General features: G+C 41.1%; 2 protein-coding genes across 3 annotated transcripts in view; both read left to right on the forward strand.

Annotated features, from left to right (window-relative positions):
* slc35f1 (solute carrier family 35 member F1) overlaps nucleotides 1-8,896 on the forward strand; it is a 34,840-nt gene extending 25,944 nt beyond the window's left edge. For both annotated transcript variants that reach the window (XM_054761802.1, XM_054761803.1), the window contains exons 5-8: nucleotides 1,138-1,294; nucleotides 2,382-2,434; nucleotides 2,522-2,676; nucleotides 5,206-8,896. In XM_054761802.1, the coding sequence (XP_054617777.1) occupies nucleotides 1,138-1,294; nucleotides 2,382-2,434; nucleotides 2,522-2,676; nucleotides 5,206-5,439 (599 nt within the window). In that variant the 3' untranslated portion in view covers nucleotides 5,440-8,896. The remainder of the gene's footprint in view (nucleotides 1-1,137; nucleotides 1,295-2,381; nucleotides 2,435-2,521; nucleotides 2,677-5,205) is intronic.
* Nucleotides 8,897-9,044: 148 nt separating this feature from the next.
* Nucleotides 9,045-22,188, forward strand: serinc1 (serine incorporator 1). Its single transcript, XM_054761801.1, has 10 exons — nucleotides 9,045-9,213; nucleotides 10,882-11,043; nucleotides 13,664-13,857; nucleotides 14,361-14,440; nucleotides 17,034-17,171; nucleotides 18,016-18,185; nucleotides 18,279-18,369; nucleotides 20,369-20,510; nucleotides 20,598-20,822; nucleotides 21,552-22,188. Exons 1-10 carry the CDS (start codon nucleotides 9,175-9,177, stop codon nucleotides 21,688-21,690), a joined length of 1,380 nt encoding a protein of 459 aa, XP_054617776.1. The 5' UTR covers nucleotides 9,045-9,174; the 3' UTR covers nucleotides 21,691-22,188.
* The last annotated feature ends 115 nt before the right edge of the window (nucleotides 22,189-22,303 follow it).

Here is a 22,303-nt window from a genome sequence, read left to right on the forward strand (position 1 = left end):
CGCTCAATAAAGTTGTGGAATTGCCGTTTGTGACATTTATTCGTCTGTTAAATGATTGCAGCATTTCTTGAAATGCTGCCTTTTCAACTGTATGAAAGAGCAGCATTTCTTTTGTGATGTAGTAAAGTGAAGTTCTGTGAACGCACACAATTTTATTCCATTTGGATGAACTTTCTTGATTAAACGTCTCAGTGAGTGTTGACTGTTTGGACGATGCGTAGTTTTTTTCACCCATGGGAAAACTGGGTCGGGTAGATATGTTTGAGGTGGCCATGTTCTTTTTGTTGCTTTTTTCTTGCCACCACTTTCGGACAAATTGAGCATACTGGCTCCTTCGCATTGAGGGGCTCACCTTGCTCGTCTTGAAGCCGGAATATTCCAACACGAGGGCTTTTTGCTTTCCAATCACCTTTTTTTGCTACATTATCTGGCATTCCTCCTCACGAAGCTCCACTCTTTTGCTGTGTGTATACGCTCGCGGCCCCGCCTCCCCCCACAGATACAAAGCAACTGTATGACTGACAAGAGGTCTCACTCCGTCACCGTTGTTCCAGGAAGTGTGTAGGTGCTGAACCAATGCACATAGTAAACCTTCTTCCTGCTTGTTTGGAGGCCAGCAATGTGGAAAACAAAACACGCATGCACATGGCAACATATGGAGGACGGCAAAATTAGTTTTTTTATGAACGAGAAATGTTGTCATGTTTGAATCTTGTCAGATCTTGTGACACCCTTAGAATACGTAGTCATAATATTACAAATTACAAAAATGGGGGAAAAAAGCGCAAAGAGCGAAGTTGATGCTAATAACATGTTTTTTCACCTACTGTATATCACAAAGCTGAATGCATTTTTTAAAAAATATATATATAACTTCTGAGCATATCTTTACAAAATATTAAAGTGGCCCTTGCATCTTTTCATATTTCACTATGTGGCCCTCACTGGAAAAGGTTTGGACACCCCTGCTTTATGTGTATATTCTGTATCATAACCCAACTAATACATGTTTGTGTGTGTATGTGTATATTCTGCATGTATAACCCAAGAAGTACTACATGTTTATGTGTGTATATTCTGCATGTCTAACCCAAGAAGTATTACATGTTTATGTGTATACTCTCCTTATTTTGCCAGGTGAGCAAAAGCTGTTTGGAAATCTTTTAGTTTTGGGGGGAGCAACCTTGTACGGCATCTCCAACGTCTGTGAGGAATTCATTGTGAAGAATCTGAGTCGGGTGGAGTTCCTGGGCATGATGGGTCTCTTCGGATCATTTTTCTGCGGCATCCAACTGTGAGTCATTGGGATTAATAAACCTGATTAACCTGATATGTTGAATAAAATAAACAAGTGTATGGCTGGTTGTGTCTTGAATGCAACATCTGATCTCAATGACTGACAGGTCATTACTAAGCTTACAGCCAATAGAAAGCAGATCCCGCCTCTAAATTCATGAGGAAGAAGTGACAAGAAGATGTCACGAGAGGAAGTTAGTCTTAATGGGTCTGTCATAGATAAGCGTCATTGTTTGTGGTGGAAATCATTTCAGCTTTACACCAAATAATGGACTAACATGAAAAGCGGCGCTTCATTCATATGTAACAAAGTTATGATGTCAAAACAGCAAAGGTAAGACAAAGATTCATCATCATAAACGCTCATGTTTTGTCTCATGACCGGGAATGAGAAAAACTGACCCATTTATTTATTGATGCATCTGGTGTATAGTTTTAACGACGATAGGCATCATGTAGCGAGGTTCGAAGTGCTCAATGAATAGTTTAAACCTGACATTACTCAGCTCTGACAGGGGCTGGCTCTTTTCTCTTGTAGCCCATAACAGCAGTGGAAGGCACGGTCTTGAGAAAATCCTCATGCCGCATTTTTGTGATGCTGCTTCAAATGCGTGTTGAGGTTGGTTGTATTAAACTTCCCCGGTTCTGTGCCACCACGAGAAACTTGTGCATGACAAGTTTTCCACTCAGCGGAAACGTCTTTTAGGGGATTACGAAAAATACTGCCACATGGTCAACATCACTCCTACTCCTTGCTAAACACACTAGCACACGCTGTGGTGGTGATCATGTGGGCTGTATCGGCACATTTCGTGGGCTGTATCCGGCACTGCTGGATAAAAGGGTGGAGTCTTGGACTGCCAATATCGGAGATCTTGGCTGATATAATCCCATACTCGTTTTATGAGCCGGGACACCCCAATTTCATTGGATTTCTCACGTTTCATGATGGAACATGCAAACTACATAATACATGACTGCCTCACTCCTGATTAGAATGTATAATATGTAAAATTGACAAATAGATCCGTAAAGATTCAGCACAACTGAATGAATGAATGGACATGTGTTTTTTGTCGTTGCAGGGCTATAATGGAACACAAGGAGTTGCTGAAGGTGCCATGGGACTGGCAGTTAGGTGTGTGTGTGTGTGTGTGTGTGTGTGTGTGTGTTGTAAAATGCTGTGTAATTGTGCAATAAATCAACTCCCTGTGGTTTTGTGCAGGTCTTCTCTATGTGGGCTTTAGTGTCTTCATGTTCAGCCTCTACAGCTTCATGCCACTGGTGATGAAGAGAACGAGTGCCACCTCAGTCAGTCTCTCTTTGCTCACAGCTGACCTGTACAGTCTCTTCTGTGGTCTCTTCCTCCTTCATTACAAGGTAACTTCCAACTCAGGTTATTGCTGAACACTCGAATTACCTTCAGCCACATGTTTGTCATAGTCATTAACTAGGGGGGTCACGAGACGCCTAACTCACGAGACGATACATGAGACTGGGCCCACAAGACGAGACAAGATTTTAACATTCATTTTAAGAAAAATACAATGAAAAATATGACTGCACAAATGAACTTTATTATTGAGCCAAGTCACAAAACCATGCAGGAGGCTTTTGAAATGCTTATTGTCTCACAAAGTGGCGCTAAACAATTATTGTTATGATAATATATAACAAAATAAACAAGTATAAATAAATGTCAAGTAAAGTATAAATAAATAATATCATAATAATAAAGTGTGGCTCCTGGGCCACACTTTGGACACCCATGCGTGTTTCACCTGGAAGGCGGGTGCTGCCAGTGTGTCTGCTTCACAATCAGAGGTGGAGATCCTGAGCGGCAGATACTTCACCTTTGCGGAATGCTTGTATTTAATTACTGAATAAATGCATAACGCGCACCCCTACTTGCTAAATATTGTCAACACGGATCTCCTCTACATATAAGACGTGTTATGAAGTGGAGTTATGGTCTCCACATTACGCCTTCATGTCAGACACACACTCCGGACAGCCCTGGTGCTGCTCCAGAAGTCAGGAGTAGAGGGCGGAGAGAGCCGCTTGCCGTGGTGCATATAGTCGGACACCTACCCAGTTCTGTCATTATTAATGTTGATGGTGATTAATGGTAATGATGATTAAGGGTGCAGACAAGTCCGAACATTTCCGTGTTTTGATCTGATCAATCTAGTAACTTTGATCAAATGTAGAATTACTACAGCGTCTGCTCGGATATTAACACGCTCCGCAGCTGTTGAACTTCGATGGAAAAAACATCTGCATGTCACTTTCTGACACTCACTCTGGGAACACCAGGTAGGTTGGATCGCAAGGTTTAGAGTGTGTGGAAAGCACTTAATGTGGGCTTCCAATAATGTAAACGTTTATTATCATTCCGAGTAGCAATGTCAGATTTCACAGTCTGATTGGCTTCTGGCTGGCCTGTTTTCAGTTCACAGTTTCAGCAGCTTCGTAACAGCTGCATGCTCATGGTTTACTTGTTTCACACATGCTTAGCAAGTTACATTAAGGAACATCACACATTTATATTTATGCAACATGTCCGGAAACTAATCGGAAGAAGCATCCATCCATGTCAGCCTGCTTGTTGTAACTAGCGACAACCAACCAACCTTACATTTATACGCTTCCTTCGGTCTCCGCTCAGCCCAAGTCTCACTTCTACACAAACTTAACTTTCACTTTCTAGAGGCGCGTGGCATCTGCCGTGTAGACTCTGTGTACTTTCATTCTGGGCTCTTCATCTATCTTCCTTGTCCATGTACAGTCCATAAATATTGCTCTTATTTTTTAGTACAATTTCAAAACCTTTTAAAATGTGTGATCATCGACTATTCCAATAGCTACTGTATGCCGTTCAAAGAAACAGGAAGAAAGGCTAAGTAGCCATTATAGTACCATTGTTCGTGCCTTGGTGAAGGCCTCTTTTTCAGAATCTGGTAATTGCTGTGATGTGTCCAATGAAGATTATGTTTCTCTTAAAGCAGCAGTCATGCTTCTCGTGAGTAGAGGATTCCAAATATTGAGTGCAGAGTTGGATAATGTCCCAGAAGCGTCCCAGTCCATTTGTGCATTCCAAGAGGATGACGGTCCATCAGCTGACTATCTGGGTCTGTGGCAAGTTTTTTCCGACATATCGCGATTTTGTCTCATAGTCTTCGTTCCCTGTGGTCGTCTCTTTGGTTCAATGAGAAGTTTTACCTCCGAAATAATGATTCTGTGATCTGTCTGCACCACACATGGCCTGGATCACTCCGACACTCTGCTTGTCCTTCTTTCTGATAGTAATGTCATCAATAAGAGTCCAGTGCTGCGAACGAGGGTTCATCCGGTATGTTTTATTGCGAATGAGTAAGTGAAAGACTGAGTGACAAGTAGCATAGCAGACTATGTCAGGATTGGTCAGGGTGGCTCATCTAGCATTCTGTAGTGGGAGCTGTAGTGTCCTTTAGGGAGGCTATTCAGTTTGTGAACAAGATTATGCCGTGCGGCAAATCCTCTCTAGACATTCATTACACCGTGACCACAGCAGCAGAGGGTGTAGCCAACCCCTGCCTCATTTACTTCGTTTTAGTTAAGAAGATGATCTCTTGCAAGGCCCCAATCCAATGGCAAGACAGAGACAATCTGTTCGCATGCAAGACAGCATGTGTTTGGTAGGCACACAGCAATTGTCCAACAATGGAAGTAGAGATAGTGTATACAAACTGGGGATTCACGTAGAAGTGTGAAAAATTGACAGACCCAACAATTTGCTGAATGCGAGTGTTTTAGCGCACGTGGACGTAAGTATTGAATATGTGGTTGTGATTTGACAACGTCAAGCAGGGTGTTTGACAATGTGGAAAAGTAAAAATGTCGTTTATCTGCTCTGCTTGTGTGTTGCAGTTCTCTTGCCTCTATTTGTTATCATTCTTCATCATCATCTTGGGCCTTGTGGTTTATTCCTCTGCATCCACATATATGGTCCAGGACCCGCGCGTCTACAAGCAGTTCAGGAACACAATCAACCAGTCAGCCAGTGACCCACTCCAGCCTAGTCATGGTGTCCTGGAACCCTCTGTAACCTACACCAGCCTGAGCCCCGAGTCAGGGGAGGAGTCCGGTTTACGCGTCATTTAAAATGATCTATGACTTTTTTTACTGTGGGAGCTTAGTGCTGTTTTCACCCAAAGTTTTGTACAAAGAACTGTCTCCAGTCTGTTGAGCAGGTAAAACTGTGTGGTGACTGACTCCATGGAGGTCCATGTATAGATTTGGCTGAAACCACGGATGAGATTTATATGTCTGCGTCCAAGTTCCCATGAGAATATGTACCTAAAAATGAAGTGACTGAATGTTAGAAACCGAGACTAGCCTGTACTGTGGTGACTGTAAATGATGAATGTATACTTTGGGGGAAACAAGTATTTTTATCCCCTGCTGATTTGCCACTTACAATTTCTGAACAGTACATCGTTTTTATGCTAGCTTTATTGTAACAGAGAGAAGACTCTAAAATATATATACAGTAATCCCTCGTTTATTGATCAATTGGTTCCAGACCTGAATGTGATAAGTGAATTTCTGCAAAGTTGGATTGGATTGGATGGAAAATTTGGGGAATTAGAGAATGGCAAACCCATTTACAACCTTCTAAATATGTTTTTTTTAACATTATTAGAGCCCTCTAGACATGAAATAACACCCCTATAGTCATCTTTACACTACTATTACCCAATATAGTAGACATAATCAGAGAAAATCAAACATTTAAGGCATAAATAAGACTCGTGCTTGTGTGTTGCTGTAAATGTGTTCTGGTGTTGAACAGGAAGTGATGTCTGGGGTTCAGAATTGAGTTTTACAGCTGCAACAGTAGTTGTGTTTTGGATTATTGTTCCTGTGGTGAGATCATTCAAATCTGCAATAAAAGCTGTTGTTCCGGTGATCAATGCTTGTGTGTCGCACCCAACATTACAGTAACATTGACACCCAGTGACCGGTGTAGAATATTACATACTTTATCATTATGTCTTTGAATGCGTCTTCTGAATGCCTTATATTTGTATTTTACTTATTAATTTACAAAAATACATAACATTTGCTTAAATATGCATAATTTGACTAATAGGCCATATTCAACCACTAAACAGCATGATTTATTCATGAATATATTTTTGAAAAACGCTGATAGCGTGAAGCCGTGAAATTCAAACTGTGAAGTGGCGAGGGATAACGGTATATATATTAAACAAAGGTTATAAAGTCATTTGTATTAGATTGGGGTAAATAATAGGGATGAGCCGGATACTCCTTATAGACGTCCCAATATCCTGGCAATTTTGGCAATTTCAGGAGTGCTGCATGCCTATGAAAGATGTTTTACAGTTCTTGACTTTTCAGAGTCTCTTAGAGTCTGGGCCATTTTGAATCTTCCGTTGTAATCACAAAAGGGGAAATGTCATTCCTAATTGTAGCCTGTTGAACACACTGTGGTGTGATGCAATATTGTACAGTAGTTGTAAACCTCTACTTCTCTCTTGTTACGTTACAATACATTGATTTATTCTGGTGAAGGCAAAGCACCATCAGTTCCCTTTCAGTCACAGAGTAGAGAGTCGAGAGTAATTGCCTCATTTACAGAACAATGGTGACAAGGTGCGCTTACCTTCACACAGTTAGGATATTAGTTCAAAACTAATCCAGCCACTTAGCTGTCGTTTGGGTATGAAAGTTAGCAAAGCCAAATGGCTGGGCTGTGGGACTTCTTGTGTTAAGGCAAGGCAAGTTTATGTGTAGATCACAATTCGTACACAAGGTAATTGAAAATGCTTTACAGAAAAGAAGGGTAAAATAATTTTAAAAAATCATTCCATTAAACATAAAATCATTCCAGAATCATTCCATAAAATTCCATTGGCCTTCTGCCTTTTCTTTTTTTGTTTGTGCTAGCATCCTGCTACGTTTTACTATCTAGCCCTGTTGGCTCCACCCGTCGCCCTTTTTAACTAGCATTTTGCTGCGCAAACAATATCGTGTTTGAAACTTTTTCCTTTTTGGACTCTATTTTTGGTTGTACTTTTTCCTGTGTGGGACTTTGAGTTTTGCCACTTACACCTTGAATAAAGACTTTGTTTTTTTGCTGCACGCACCTCTGTCTTCATGTCCGCACCAAACCTAACAGTTGAGGATTGTCGATTAACTGCAATAAACGAGGGGTTGGTTACTCATGGCTTTCACTGTTTGCATGAGTGACAGAAAATACGAAAAAATGTTCATGATATTCTTATTTTTGTAATGTGCCTGTATTTTAACGGATCCTCGATGTGTTTTTTGTCACCTGCTGAAATTCAACAATCAATCGTTGACTTGATGGCGCTGTCTGCAGGGGAAAATACAGCAGCTATGAATCCAGCAGAAGGCGCTGTCTCACAAGCAAAGTCACTCAATATTTTCCGGCAGAACGACAACTGCACATTTGAGGGGCACATCTACAGTTTACAATACCCAGAAGAAGCATTTTTAGGTCTTTTTATGGGTGCATCCCTTCTTCAGCTGGTGGTCTTGGGATGTGACCCTACGAATAGAAATGATCTACTCTACTGGACAAAGTTTAAATGTTGAATACTCGCACACAAATACAAACTACAGTATCTCACAGAAGTACAGCGCTTGCATTTTATTAGCCTCAAGGGATAATAGAGAAGACTTACCGCTTGCAACCTCAGCAGCAGAGGCGCACTGCGTGAGGCCTTGCTTATGCAATCTAACCGCGTTCAAAGAGAGAAAGCTTTTTTGCGTTTGCCAACAAACGATCACGACAGGGTGGATACATGACAGAAAATGACATTCAAGCCACATTTTTGCCAAGATTTGGCCTTTTAAAGGCTGTGGTCTTAAACTTTTGATCAGCTGATGACCCTATTTCATTTTAATGCTTCTTTGCAATAAATTGCTGACTCAAAAATGGTTTTGTCTCACTCCCATTTCTTCTTTTTGCATTTTGAATCTCTGCTCCTCCTGAAGATCCAACAGTGCAAAATGTAAATTCTTGAAATTTTTTCAACTGGTCTTGAAATTTTGACCAGGATTATTACTCTCCTTACCCTTTTTGGTCCCACTGACTCCAACTGTAACCACAGTTTTTTTTAAAGTTGTAAAATGTTTTAAAAATTCTGCTGTAAAAATAATCATAACCAATTATTTACCTAGTCGAGACTGGAAAATATTTTGGGAGAATATAGCATATTTTTGTGCTTTTTCCTATTTTAAAAAATCAGGTGAACTTCTCAAGCAAAAACGTGTATATTTTTGAAATTATAATAAAAAAAAACATGGCCTGAAGTTGTTAAAAAGAATAAAACAAAAGTGAAAAAAGTATGGGGACTGTTTGGGGACCTATGGGTAAAAGGTGAAACTTTTTTTTTTAAGGAGCCTAGGCTCCTTAAAAAGGTAAAATGTTCATTTCTCCACTTTATTTCTCATTTATATGTATTTCATATTGTTTCTTGGATGTAAAACCATTTTCTGTAAAATGTGTTTTGTGTGCAGAACTTTTATGAACTTGATTGAACTGTACCAGTGAGTTTAGTGTTCTTTTCACCATTAAATTCTTTAAAATGATATGAAATTGACGTAGTTGCGTTTGCACAACGTCACATTCCAACCCAACATCAAGGAGGTCTGTGACTCACAGTGCAGTTGCGTTGTGTCCTGCTAGGGGCAGTAATACCACGGTAGGTTTGTTCATTGACACTGCATTGTACCGTAGAAGAAGAAAAGGACTCCTGTCAAATTCTCCATCTTGTGTTTAGAATCTGACCAAAACATCTCAGGAAGCAACAACGCGAACAAAGCTCACAAAGATCCCCCATCATGGGAGCCGTGCTGGGCTTGTGCTCCATGGCGAGCTGGGTAAGTAACACAAGTTGTGTTGAGTCTAATATGATCGGGAAATGTTATCGTTAATGTGTTGTTTGCTGCCATGACTGTGCAATAATGACGATAACGACGGAGGCCGTGTATTTACCTGTGACGCAGATCATCAATGTCGTCAATTATTATCATATTCATCTGATATAATACTACTTCCTCCTACTTGTAACACGCATGTTTTTTTTCTAGCTGCAGTCACTCCATTTCACGCGCTATATTGTTTTGAACGTTAAACGTAACAACAGCAATACAGTGCTGTCATTTGTTTGTACTTTGTTAGTCCTCAACATAACTACTGTGCATTAGTACTAAACGTTATTAGCGTCTTCATTGTGTTCATTTGGTCAACATGTGATGATGACGACAAACCAGACTGTAAATGAGATTTCTGCATCATTTGATGGACAATCACGTTATACCTACTCGCTTATTTATCATTTGAAATATGATTATATTAACATTTAGCATGTGGTTATATTAACATTAATAACCAATGTGCTCATACCGGGAAATAGTGCCTTTGGTTCCCATTGTTTTAACGTTGACTCAAGACAAAAGCTGCGATCTTGTTGTTGTACAACCGTACTACAAAATATATAATAACTTAGGCAGTGACTTTTGTTTTAAAAGTGAACAGAGTATCAATTTACATTTTTTTTGCTCATCAAAAAATCCAGGGAAGAAAATCAAGTGTCACAATTTTCATGTCGGCCTCGCATACGTAGCAGCAGCACGCTGTATCCGTTTCCACGCCACACTACATGTACAGCATTCCCTCGTTTATTGCGGGGGATAGCTTCCCAAAATAGCCTGCAATAAGTGAAATCTGCATTTATTTATTTATTTTTTTTACTATGATTATATATGTTGTAAGGCTGTAAAAACCCCTTTTAACACTTTTCTCAAGACAGACATGAACATTTTATCACATTTCTCTCTTGTTTAAACACTCGCAACAATTTGAATTTTAATGATCAACCTACAGGTCGGACACAAGAAATTATTGAGTCACTCACGCATATTTTTTCTCCTGTGACCGTGCCTTTTCATCCTGACGCTGTTCCACTGTACTGTAGCATTTTTGTATCCTTGTTAAAACGTATTGCTGCAGTCCTTCGAACCGAAGATTCATGTACAATTACAAGCAAGCTAGCGATGACACAGGAGACACGGAGGAGATTGATTGACAATGGTCTACAGCCAGGATGCAGAAAACAATGGGCCGTGCAGACAGGGAAGAGAGACACTCAACTTCCCACAATGAAGTTTTTCTTAAAGGGCCAGGCTCAGCTTGTAACAGCGTTCATACACTAATTAAAAAAACAAAGAAGCACTAAAAAAATTCAGCGAATCCGCGATAGAGCGAGAGAACACTGTACACAGTAATTCTGGGGAAAAATGTACATATTTTGCATGGCTTTTAATGACATTTTATCTGCAGATAGATATTATAGTGAATTTATATCCTACATATCTTTTATCTTGTCCTGAAGCCCCGATCCATGCTCATATTAACATAAATGGCGTATTGTCTCTTCTTTATCATTTGAAAGTGTGCTAATATGAACATAAATGAAGTACTGTGGCTTCTATATCATTTTAAAATGTTATCATAATAACATAAATGGCATATTGTGGCTTGGACAGATTCCTTGCCTGTGCGGCAGCGCCCCCTGCCTGTTGTGTCGCTGCTGTCCGAGTGGGAACAACTCCACCGTCACTCGCCTGATCTACGCCTTCTTCCTGCTGCTGGGAGTGGGCGTGGCCTGCATTATGCTCATGCCAGGCATGGAGGAACACCTGAAGAAGGTAACACCAGCGTATGTTTTTTGTTGTTTTTCTTTCGTTGTTGTTTGTTTGTCCGTCCATGCACAAACACTGAAGTAGCTCTTTTTGAAAATGTTCACCCTGGCCAGAGTCATCCAAACAGCTCACTTATTTAAGAACAAAAACATACATTTGTGTGTGGCCGAAAAGACAACAACGTATAAAAAAATTTGTCTTTTTTTTTTTTTTTTTTTTTTAAGTATCCGCCTTCTTGTGGACATACAGTAACCCCTAGGTTCCCAAAGTGGGGTACGCCAATTGTCATAGGGGGTATGTGAATAAAAATGAAAAACGCCTAACTCTCACAATTACGAGTGCGCCTGAACGCCTCACGGCGGACCGGCGCAGGAAGGAGACAGAGTGTGAAGTTGTTCATTGCTCTGTGTGCATCCTATCAACAAATAAGTAAGTTTGATGATTATTGGATGCATTAAGAGTGACATTTACAAAAACAACCACTTGTTGCTCATAACAGTAAGGCAATGTTAGAAAATGTTCGACTTAAGACAGGCATCAATGTTAAACAAATAGACTTTCAGACAGATACTGCTGTATATGATTGTTCAACCTCCCCCTCAATTTGGTATGAAGTGAATATGCAGACTTAAAACATGGCCTTCATGAGGGGACAAGAAAATTGAAGCTGAAATTCAAGTCATTCAAAGGGAAGGATGACAAAATAAAACATGTGTAGGATGATTGCTTATCTATTTATCAATTCAAACTTTATCCAAATGTCACCATGCAAAATACACACTTTAGCCCCAGAATTACTATAAAATAAATGAACCAATTCATTATGTTGAATATTTCAAGTGAATTAAGCTACAAAGGTTAATGTTTCTTCACCACCGCTCGTGACTGGCAGCTCCAAGTAGACCTGGGAAGGCAACTAAAGTTCCCGGCAGACATTGCTACCACCTCGCTCCGGCCAGACATGGTGCTGACATCGCAGTCAACTAAGCAGGTGGTGCTATTGGAGCTGACAGGCCCCTGGGAAGACCGGGTCGACGAAGCCAATGAGCGTAAGAGGGCCAAATACTACTTTGCCTGTGAACCAGTCGAAATCGGTTGCAGAGGTTTCGCAGGCCACTCACTACAGCGAATGTTCAAACTCCTTGGAGTTAGAGGGCTGCATTCAAAGAAAGCCACCAAGAACATCCTTGAGGCCGCAGAAAAGGCCTCCCGGTGGCTGTGGATCCGTAGGGGGGATCCGTGGTGCTACTTGGACGCAAGCCGGGGTGCTGTCGCAGCAATCTGCAATATTCCAGCTTTGTGGACATGAAATTACACAAATGTCCACCATAATGATAAAGGAGTGACCCACATGGGCCATGAGGAGTTGTTGATTGACACGACACATCCAATCCGAGACCTTGATACCAAGGTGTGACGATAGCGTATCGTTATACCGCTAACGATACCGAAGGAGGGAATCAGTAGTTATACAACAGTTACTGTAGACGGTGGCCGCTCTCCTGTTTGTGTTGTCATTAGGGATGCTCTGATCAGGGTTTTATGCTGCTGATTCCGATACCGATCATCCATGAGTGACATCGGTTGATACTGATAATGATCACATGGATTAACTTGCTCTATCGCGGATTCGCAGAATTTTTTTAGTGCTTCTCTTATGATGAGTGCAATTGGCCAGGGCTGCCTTTAGACAATTCCAGGGGCCCCTGGCAAATAGGTAATTATTGAAAAATGAACTTTTTTTTTTATTTTTATTTTTTTACTTAATTCGTGTGAAATGATTTTTTTAAATATGGGAAATACATTTATGTTTTAGTTCAAGATAACAAAATTAACAGAATAAATAATACAAATAAACATCTTCATTAAATAGAACTCAGTCCTGCTTAATTTAAAACAGAATAAATTCAGTGTCCAGTGTCGAGAGCCGTCAACTATTTGTGTTTTATTTATGATTGGCAACATTTAAATTGTACACTGCTTTATTTACCAAGCAGATCTTCATTCATACAGTGTGGCCATCGACTTTATGATATTTTGTGGTCATTTGTCATGATATTAAAGGCATAAAGTCTGAATTGAACAGTTATAAAAAGCTACTAAGAGTTGAAGGCATTGAGCGCCTCAAAATCAGCTGGTAGAGAATCACCATCATAAAGCTGGACACACTGTGTGTTTTATGTTCGTTAAAGTATAATGACAACAAGAGAGCAAAATTGTGATTTGACACTTGGAAAAAGTATGTACCCCATGAACGTGATTTCCACTTGTAGCTTCCCCGTGGGACAAAAACAAGCTACGAACTTGTTTTCCAAAAACAAAATGTCACTGTGGTAAAAAGTCTCATTTGGAGTCCGAAGACCAGAAGCTAGGCGGCTAACCCTAGCTAGCAAGCTAGATAGCTGCCACTGATGTCAAGTCCAGCCGGTGATGGCTCGGCAAAGAGTGGAATAAAGATGCAAGAAAAGTCGAAAGACAATACGTTCGCCAAGGGAGTGATCAAAGACGCTGGCATGGATTGGCGTAGCGTGTGTCAAGCTGTCAAACGGAAGCCAACATACTGTAGGTCAGTGGCCGATTGATTGGAGCATCTCGAGTTGTCATGTTTGTTGATGTCTTCCTTTAGATTCCAGGATTCTGTGAGGGAGGAATGGGTTCATCCATTCCTGGTGTGGAAGGTCATGTCAACTGTGACGTGCTGGTGGGCTACAAGGCTGTGTACCGCGTTTGCTTCGGAATGGCCATGTTTTTCCTTCTCCTTTCTGTGCTTATGATCAAAGTCAAGAGCAGCAAGGACCCCCGAGCTGCACTGCACAACGGGTGAGAGCAGACACTCCAACAAACACGTACTTTGCATCAACTCATCTTGGGCTGCAAGTAACCATTATTTGCTTGGGCGATTCATCTGGAGATTGTTGTTTGGATTAATCGAGTAATTGATTAGGCCTTAGACCAGTGATTCTTACTTAACTGGTGGGTTGGCTCGTGAAACAAAAAAAAGAGCTGTTTAATGATGTCTGTAGAGTTGGACATCTAATCTCGAACATGGATGGGAACCGGGACTAACACATCAGAGAACTACAGATACTCTTTTCCAAAAACGCAACAACCGACAATATCTTGTTTTGCCTAAAACGCCAAGATAATAGGCCTGCTTTTATGGGTGACTAAGGACATTACAAATATTCACATGTGAGAGGCTGAAATCCGATTAATTCCTATGTAAACTCATCACTATTTAGTGTGTACTTGCAGTATTTGAAAGTTATGTGAAGAGTAACCAGGGAACTTTGTAAATTCAGGAACATCCTTGTCATTTTCAGATTTTGGCTCTTCAAGTTTGCAGCGGCTGTTGCCATCATCATTGGGTCTTTTTTCATCGCAGAGGGTCCCTTCACAACTGGTAAACAGTCTGTATGCTCTATGTTGTGTATCGCTACATCTTAAATCACCCAGCAGCATTCATGCAATCGTATTATCTTGACAGTCTCGCCGCTTTGAATTTCGCATCTTCACTCTATCACAGCTTTTGAAAAGTGTATCAATTAATAAATCATGCGGTTTTGTGGTCGAATACGGCAAACTTGCCTCAGCAAACAAATTCCATGCAAACCAAGAATGCAGAAAAGATCATCTCCAAGATAAACACACCCAGCAAACAAAAGCGGAAATGGAGCATTTCAAAAAGAACCTTCCAATAGAAGACGACACACAAAAAGAAATAAAAGTGTTTGGAGCTCATTGACGGATGGGAATTCACGAAGGAATGACAGCTAAAGAAACCACAAACTCATCGACAAACAAATGTATAAATAACGAGACACACAAACACAAAGGAGAAGTGTGCTTGCCTGTCACAAGGCACCCACACAGAAAAGAAAAAATACTTGAATACCACCTCGACACCTGCAGGAATTTTGCCTCTGTATTGTCCCAATTCGCTGTGCCAATGTGTGTCCTTTAGATGGCACGCCTGAAAAGTGTGAAGGCTAGTTTGCGAGCATGCCTTGTCACCACCATTTCCTGTGGCGCATCCGTGAAGCAGTCGTGGCATTACTTAGTCCTGCTTTTTCCCACGTGACGCCAGGCGATAGCAGACACCCCTAGCTTAAATCATTCTTCTATTCGCAAGGGACTTAGAAGATGTTGCACTCCAGAGAAGAAGCTCTCATTGCAGAAAAGAAAAGGTGTCAGCTGCAGAAAGAGTAGGAAGAAGGTATAAACTCCAAAAAAGAAAGCATGGACAGTGTGGGAGAGTGAATTGCTGTCTGGAGGACATCGCTTTTGGCATTACGATCACTTATTAACACAACTTCACAAGGAAGAGGCAAAAAGCTACAGAAATTACTTGAATTCCCCCCCGACTTGCTCCAAGAGGTGGTGGAAAACTTAACCCAGGGGTCGGCAACCCCTGGTTTCGGAGCCACACGTTGTTGCCGAGCTCAGTGATTTGTAATTTTTTTTAAACCAAAGTGGAGGAAATATGCATTTTCCAAAAGAGTTTGAATTGTCCGACTCACTGCAAGTCCGTGAATGCATCTAGACCGTGTTCTGACTGCTGATTGGATGAGCAAGGGAACGTACAGAGGTGTGTGCGGTGAGACATGAAAAAGACGTCTTGTTGAGTGTGCTACCCTCGTGGTAAGCTATCCATAACCATGAATACGTCCCTAGAAAGAAAAATCTTGGACTAAAATAGTTTAATTGTGAACAGACATGTTCCTTTGCCATATTTTATTTTCCTTGGCATAGCCACCCGTGTGCTTAGGTGGGCGAGTGTTAGCTGCCGTTAGGCTGATGATCACACGGTGAGCCTCGAAAACTTACCATACTCCATCACGTGTTTGTTCTGCAAATGCTGTATTAAATTAAAGGTTTTTAACGTGCTATCCTACAAGATAGTTTTTGTGGCATGTGTTGGCAGTTAAGCTCCACACGGCAGACATGATTGTTTTTGTTTTGGCACGCCTGTGCACTGTGAAGGAAAGTGGGAGGAGCATGCTGTCCAAGGCGTTAGTTAGGGCATGACACTAGACTGCACGCATGGATCACTGCGGCTGCAACAGTGCTAGCCACAGGTGATGCGCTTTGTGATCGGTGTCGAAAGGCATTTATCTGCAGATGCCGATCACGTGATTTTTCACAGAAATCGTCCCATTCTGATTGGTGGCTTATCGATCGGAGCACCTCTAGTATTGAATTGTGATGAGTCAAATAGTGTAAACAATACTGAGCAGACAGCGCTGATATAAAGATATCATATAAGATATAAAGATATGTGAACTCTGATCGGCTTTTTTATGTTAAATTTGACTACATTTTCTTTTAATTTTACACAAACACGGCGATGACTCAAAATACTTTGTCCAGTCTTTAAATGATTTCAAAGTAGGCGTACACGTGCACTCTGCATTTCTGTTAGTTGAATTATGATGTTGGAACAAGTACAATCTATTAAAAAAATATAATAAAAAATTACAACTTTTAAAAAGTTTATAAACTATGTCATGTTTTCCGGTTCCACACTATTTTTTTCTTTACTGGAAGAGGAGGCAAAATGGTTCTTTTAATGTTAAACGTTGCCGACCCCTGAGTTATTAGCCCATTCATGAGAATGAGGCACACCGCTTGCATTGTTTGCCAGTAGGTTGTGTTGCATTTGCTACTAATTCACGTGTGGAACTAAAGATTACGTCTGCCAGAAGTTTTGAAGACTTCTAGTTTTTTTTTTGCATACCACCAATTGACTCATGACGCACCACTGCGTGGACAAAATTCATGCAAGTGTCTAAACGTAATGTAAAGTACTAAAAGAGGATTACATTTTAGCCACAGAATTAGCATGTACCCCTGTAATGGCAGCCATGTTCCTCAAGTGATCTTGTTGCATGTTCTGTGTAAGGGCGTCCACCTCACTTGCTTACTCACTTAGTGGCGGAGCATCTAAAGCTAAACGTGGAGGAAGGGACACTAAGATCTCCTGTCATCTTCTGCAGTGTGGTTCTACATTGGGATGGCGGGGGCATTCTGCTTCATTCTTATCCAGCTGGTTTTACTCATTGACTTCGCCCATTCCTGGAACGAGTCGTGGGTGGAGAAGATGGAGGAGGGCAACTCTCGCTGCTGGTATGCAGGTATGGACCTTCACCTGTTCGATGTAGTTACATGTAGGCCTCTCAGAGCAGACTGTCTGATTGCTGTAACTAGCTAAGACCTCAGTGTCGCATATAGAAGGCATGCAGGATGGCCTTCTCCGCCTGTGCACGAGGGAGGGCTGAGCTAGTTAAACGGTCATCTAACCTGAAGTGCCTCGGACTTGCTCCAGGCTCCTTGCTCCGTGTGGAAGACGAGTCCCCGCAGCTGTTGTATCATTCTTCCTGGTACATTGAACTGTCAAAATTGAGCTATCATTTCCAGGAGTTATTTGGAAGCATTGAAGGTAACAAACCAAAAGCAATACGGTCTAACTATTGGTGCTTCGAGCCGGATCTTGTGCTTCCTGCTCGATCTGACTTCGGCACTCAACACTTCCAGCAATTTAAGTGGGCCCAAAATAACACAGTAAGCAGAAAACCTTACTTTTGTAAGAACTAATTTCTGGCCCCTAGTGGGGAAGATTGCTGGAATTGATGAGAAAAGAAAGCCAAAAAGGTTCTTAACAAATTTTGCCTTATTTCATTACACTAATTACAATTGAGAGTACCAGTAGGAATGATTTTCCCTCTTTTTTTGTTTTTTTTTTCAATAAGAAAATCAGAAAAAGATTTTAAAAAAAATGTTTGAGTTTGTACTACTTAGTAAGGAAAGCCGCTATCGTTTTCCAGACTTATTTGGAAGCATTAAAGATAACGAACCTAAAGCAATGCAGTCTTAACACAGCAAACAGAAACATGAATGGCGACTTTTCGTAGCTTGAAGGTACGTAGAAGTTTCCTGCAGTTAGGAAGTTGCAGTAAAGAGTGTTTGCTATGTTGGCAGCCCTCCTGTCTGTCACGGCACTCAACTACTTGCTGTCTCTGGTGTCCCTGGTCCTCTTCTACGTCTACTACACCCACACTGATGGATGCACCGAGAACAAGGTCTTCATCAGCATCAACATGCTGCTCTGCGTGGGGGCCTCTGTCATTTCCGTCCTGCCTCAAATCCAGGTGTTAACACGTTTATTGCTACCTTCATTATCAGCGTATATACTTTCTACACTCCATAACCTTCTCTTACTGGGGTCTGTTACGTGTGTTTAGGAGTCACAGCCCAGGTCTGGCCTGCTGCAGTCCTCCCTGGTGACCTTGTACACCATGTACTTGACCTGGTCTGCCATGACCAACGAGCCTGGTAAGACCTGTGAACACATCTTGCATTTTTCTCACATTGTTCTCTCCCAGCCGCACAGTGGTCTACTGGTTAGCATGTTGGCCACACAGTCAGCAGATTGGGAAGAAGAAGGTTCGAATCTCCGTTGGGCATTTCTGTGTGGCGTTTAATTGGAGACTGTAAATATTACCATAGGTATGAATGTGAGTGTGAATGGTTGGTTGTCTATATGTGCCCTGTGATTGGCTGGCGACCAGTCCAGGGTGTACCCCGCCTGTTGCCCAAAGTCAGCTGGGATAGGTTCCAGCAGACAAACAATTGACCCCGTGACCCTGGCATAGAAAATGGATGAATGGATGGATGTTCTCTCCCAAAAAAACTAACAGCCATAAACTCAGTTTGGCAAACACACTAATGTAGCTTTGGAATGCAGATGCAGAGGTGATTGCAAAAAGAAGTCTTAACTTAGTCCTTGGTGAGGCCGGTGGTTCTCAATTTATTGTCTTGTCAGTAATGTTTTCATTATCCTTCTTATGTGTTCACTCTTCTCGCTCTGTGATTGGCCAGTCACACACAGCGACCGCCCCTCCCTAGACACAACACAAAAGAATAGCAACACAACTTTTCAGCTATTAGCAGTGCACTAAACATATTGAAATAGCATGCTAACAATATAAAGATTTGGTGGCAATGCTAACGAGGCTGACTTAGCTCAACAGTTAGTGACCAGCTCGGCGGCTGGATGCTTTAAGGCGCTCAACACATCCAATATCACGGCGCAAACAGCGTCTAGCATTGAATGAATGAGAAATAGCCAGGTTACTCAGTTGAACAAGGTTTGTGTTACGACAGCAACTCTGCCGTGGTGCGTTCATGTGCCCATCTCGCGTCGTAATTGGGATTTACTTTTAATCACGTGTTAAATTGAAGGAACACAAGAGAATGGGCACTACTAAAACAGTCTTTATACCATTTTTTAAAGTGTTTTTTAAATATATTGTCTTTCCAGTTTACATGTAAGCATGATTTAAACAAGAACAACAACCAAAACAAATAGATGCAGCTAGCAGGTAAGTGGTGCTATTTGAGGTATCTTTAGAACAGGCTGTCATGCGACTCATGTGGTCCTTAGGGGCCACCTGGTACCCATGGGCACCGTGTTGGTGACCCGATTTAGACCACACATACACGCACAATAAAGACGTTAATGTGATGCTCGGCGTGCCCGTGAACGCATCTTGCGGTCTGTCTAGTGACAACGAGGAATGTCGCTGTGGACGAGAGACGTTTATGTAGTTTGTTTAGAGTTGGAAATACATATATGGTGTTTGAATTGCACTACTGTTGATGTGTTCAGGTCATAAAGTTAGTGCCATGAACATTTAATGTAATGAATTCCATTAATTAGTTACCGCCGTTAACACGCTACAGCCTGACTAAAACCTAGTAAGTCTTCTAGATCACTTATACACGTACACAGTACTCATAACAATAAAAATAGCAACGTAAGCCCCACCCATGTCTGGTTAAACCACGCCCACATCCGGTTTATGTCCCGCCCATTCCGAGTACAGATACTGTATGAGTACGATAATGTAGATGGGTGAACAGATGCAGATACAGATAGTGGTGTACTCGCTCATCCCTAGTTCTTAATGTATTTTTATCACAAAACGTCCTTGTTAGCATCCCATCAGCTTGCTAATTCATGGAAACAGGAAGTGGAAGTCAGTTCTATCCCCTGTCTATGATGTCACCAGAAGTTGACTCGCAAAGCCATTCTATTGGTCTTATGCATAAAGCAATTCTAAATGCAAATAAATGACCTTGGTTGAAGACGTAGTTGTTGCCAAAGACACTATGTGGCAGCGAGATCAACACTATGAGTTATTTGTTGAATTCAGTAGTGTTTCTCACCTTCTTTATCAAAGTGCCGCCACTCGCAACTTTGTTTGGCTTATTTTTCTGTCACAAAAAGGTTCCTTCACTCCTCCAAACAAAGTTTGTTTGTGCTTCACAGACAGGAAGTGCAACCCGAGCCTTCTGGGTATCATCGGGCTGAACACCACCACCCCCGAGAGCCAGGGCCACGTGGTTGAGTGGTGGGACGCCCAAGGCATCGTGGGATTGATTGTCTTCCTCATGTGTGTCATGTACTCCAGGTGAGGAACACGACAAAGACTTAACGGTACGATGGCGCCACCTTTCCACGCTTGACTGCTCTCTCTCTCTCTCTCTCTCTCCTTCAGCATCCGGAACTCGTCCAACACCCAGATCAACAAACTGACTCTGACCAACGACGAATCCGCCCTGATCGAAGACGGGCCCCAGGTGGAGAGCTTGGAGGACGACGACAGCGCAAGCCGAGCGGTGGACAACGAGAGGGAAGGCGTCACCTACTCTTACTCCTTCTTCCACTTCATGCTCTTCCTGGCTTCACTCTACATCATGATGACACTCACCAACTGGTACAGGTACGCTCACACACACACACACACACACACCAAACACTCGCCATCTTGATATGCCACACCTGAGAGGTGGATAATAAGAACATATTATAAGAACATATAAGAGCATATTTAGACACATTTGTCAACAGTATATGACAGAAAAAGCCTTTTGTGTACATTTTTATCTTTTTATCTTTTGTTTTTTTTTTTTTACATTTTTATGAGTTCAGCTCATGAAAGATGGGAGCAAAATAAATAATAAATAATTGTAAATGTAATTATTTTTTTCATTATTGAAATTAAATCTTTTATACACTATATATATATATATATATATATATATATATATATATATATATATATATATATATATATATATAATGTATATATAATAATTTCATATATTAATATAAGTTGAAATATTTTTGGTTGTGTTCTGTGACCTTTATGATGGTGATTATTTACATTTTAACATAAATGTTAAATATTTTTGGCTTTGCGATGACTTTATGATGGCGATTATTTACATTTTAACATAAATGTTAAATATTTTTGGTTTTGCTGTGACTTTATGATGGTGATTATTTACATTTTTAATATAAATGTTAAATATTTTGGATTATGTTCTATGACTATGATGATGATTTCAATGTTAATATAAATGTAAATATCTGTGGTTGCGTTGTATGACTTCATGATGGTGATCATATGACTATAAGTGTAAATATTGTTGGTTGTGCTATGTGACAGTCCTGACTCCAACTACGAGGCCATGACCAGCAAGTGGCCGTCTGTGTGGGTGAAGGTGTCGTCCAGTTGGATCTGCATGGCGCTTTACGTGTGGACGCTGGTGGCGCCTCTCGTCTTGGTCAACAGGGACTTTGACTGAGAAACGCACGCACACACGCACGCACGCACGCACATGCCTCCCATCCTCAGCTTGATGTGGTTTCTTTGCCGTAGGTGACATGCTAGATGTTGCTCTAACTTGTATTACTTCTTACTGTCCCTCCTCAGCACTGTTGTAGTGCCTCTTCCCATTGTACTAATAGTATGTACTGTATAGTAGTAGTAGTGTGTGTAGTACTACAGTAGTAGCATGTAATGCTGTATTCACACTTTGTTCTCACTAGTAAAAGTGTTGCGTGATTTTTATCAGACATGTATTCATACAGTTGCTACAATTAACTCGACAACACTTGTGCGTGTGAAATGTCAAACACACACACACACACACACACACACACACACACCTGGTTGTGCTGTTTGATGTACAATGGAAGTGTTTTAAGTTATTTCTCGTTTCCACACTTGATGCTGACTTTTGACAAAGTGTATTCTAACTTGATGGCATCCAAACTAATAAAGATGAAAAGACTTGAGTGGACATTCTCTTGTGTTTTGGAAGAGCAGCACATGGAAGTACAGTACCGTGTTCCCTCGCCACATCGCGGTTAACGTTTCGCTTTTTAAAGTGAAATGTTTTTTTTTTTTAATCAGAA

This window comes from Dunckerocampus dactyliophorus, chromosome 19, assembly GCF_027744805.1.
Source record: "Dunckerocampus dactyliophorus isolate RoL2022-P2 chromosome 19, RoL_Ddac_1.1, whole genome shotgun sequence".
NCBI classification, from domain to species: domain Eukaryota; kingdom Metazoa; phylum Chordata; class Actinopteri; order Syngnathiformes; family Syngnathidae; genus Dunckerocampus; species Dunckerocampus dactyliophorus.

Bases quoted from the DNA above. Each gene is read 5' to 3' on its own strand.
- serinc1 (XM_054761801.1), top strand. From the start codon at position 9,175: ATGGGAGCCGTGCTGGGCTTGTGCTCCATGGCGAGCTGG. The intron at 14,441-17,033 runs GTAAACAGTCTG...CATCTTCTGCAG, and splicing joins AGAGGGTCCCTTCACAACTG to TGTGGTTCTACATTGGGATG. The intron at 20,823-21,551 runs GTACGCTCACAC...GCTATGTGACAG, and splicing joins ACACTCACCAACTGGTACAG to TCCTGACTCCAACTACGAGG.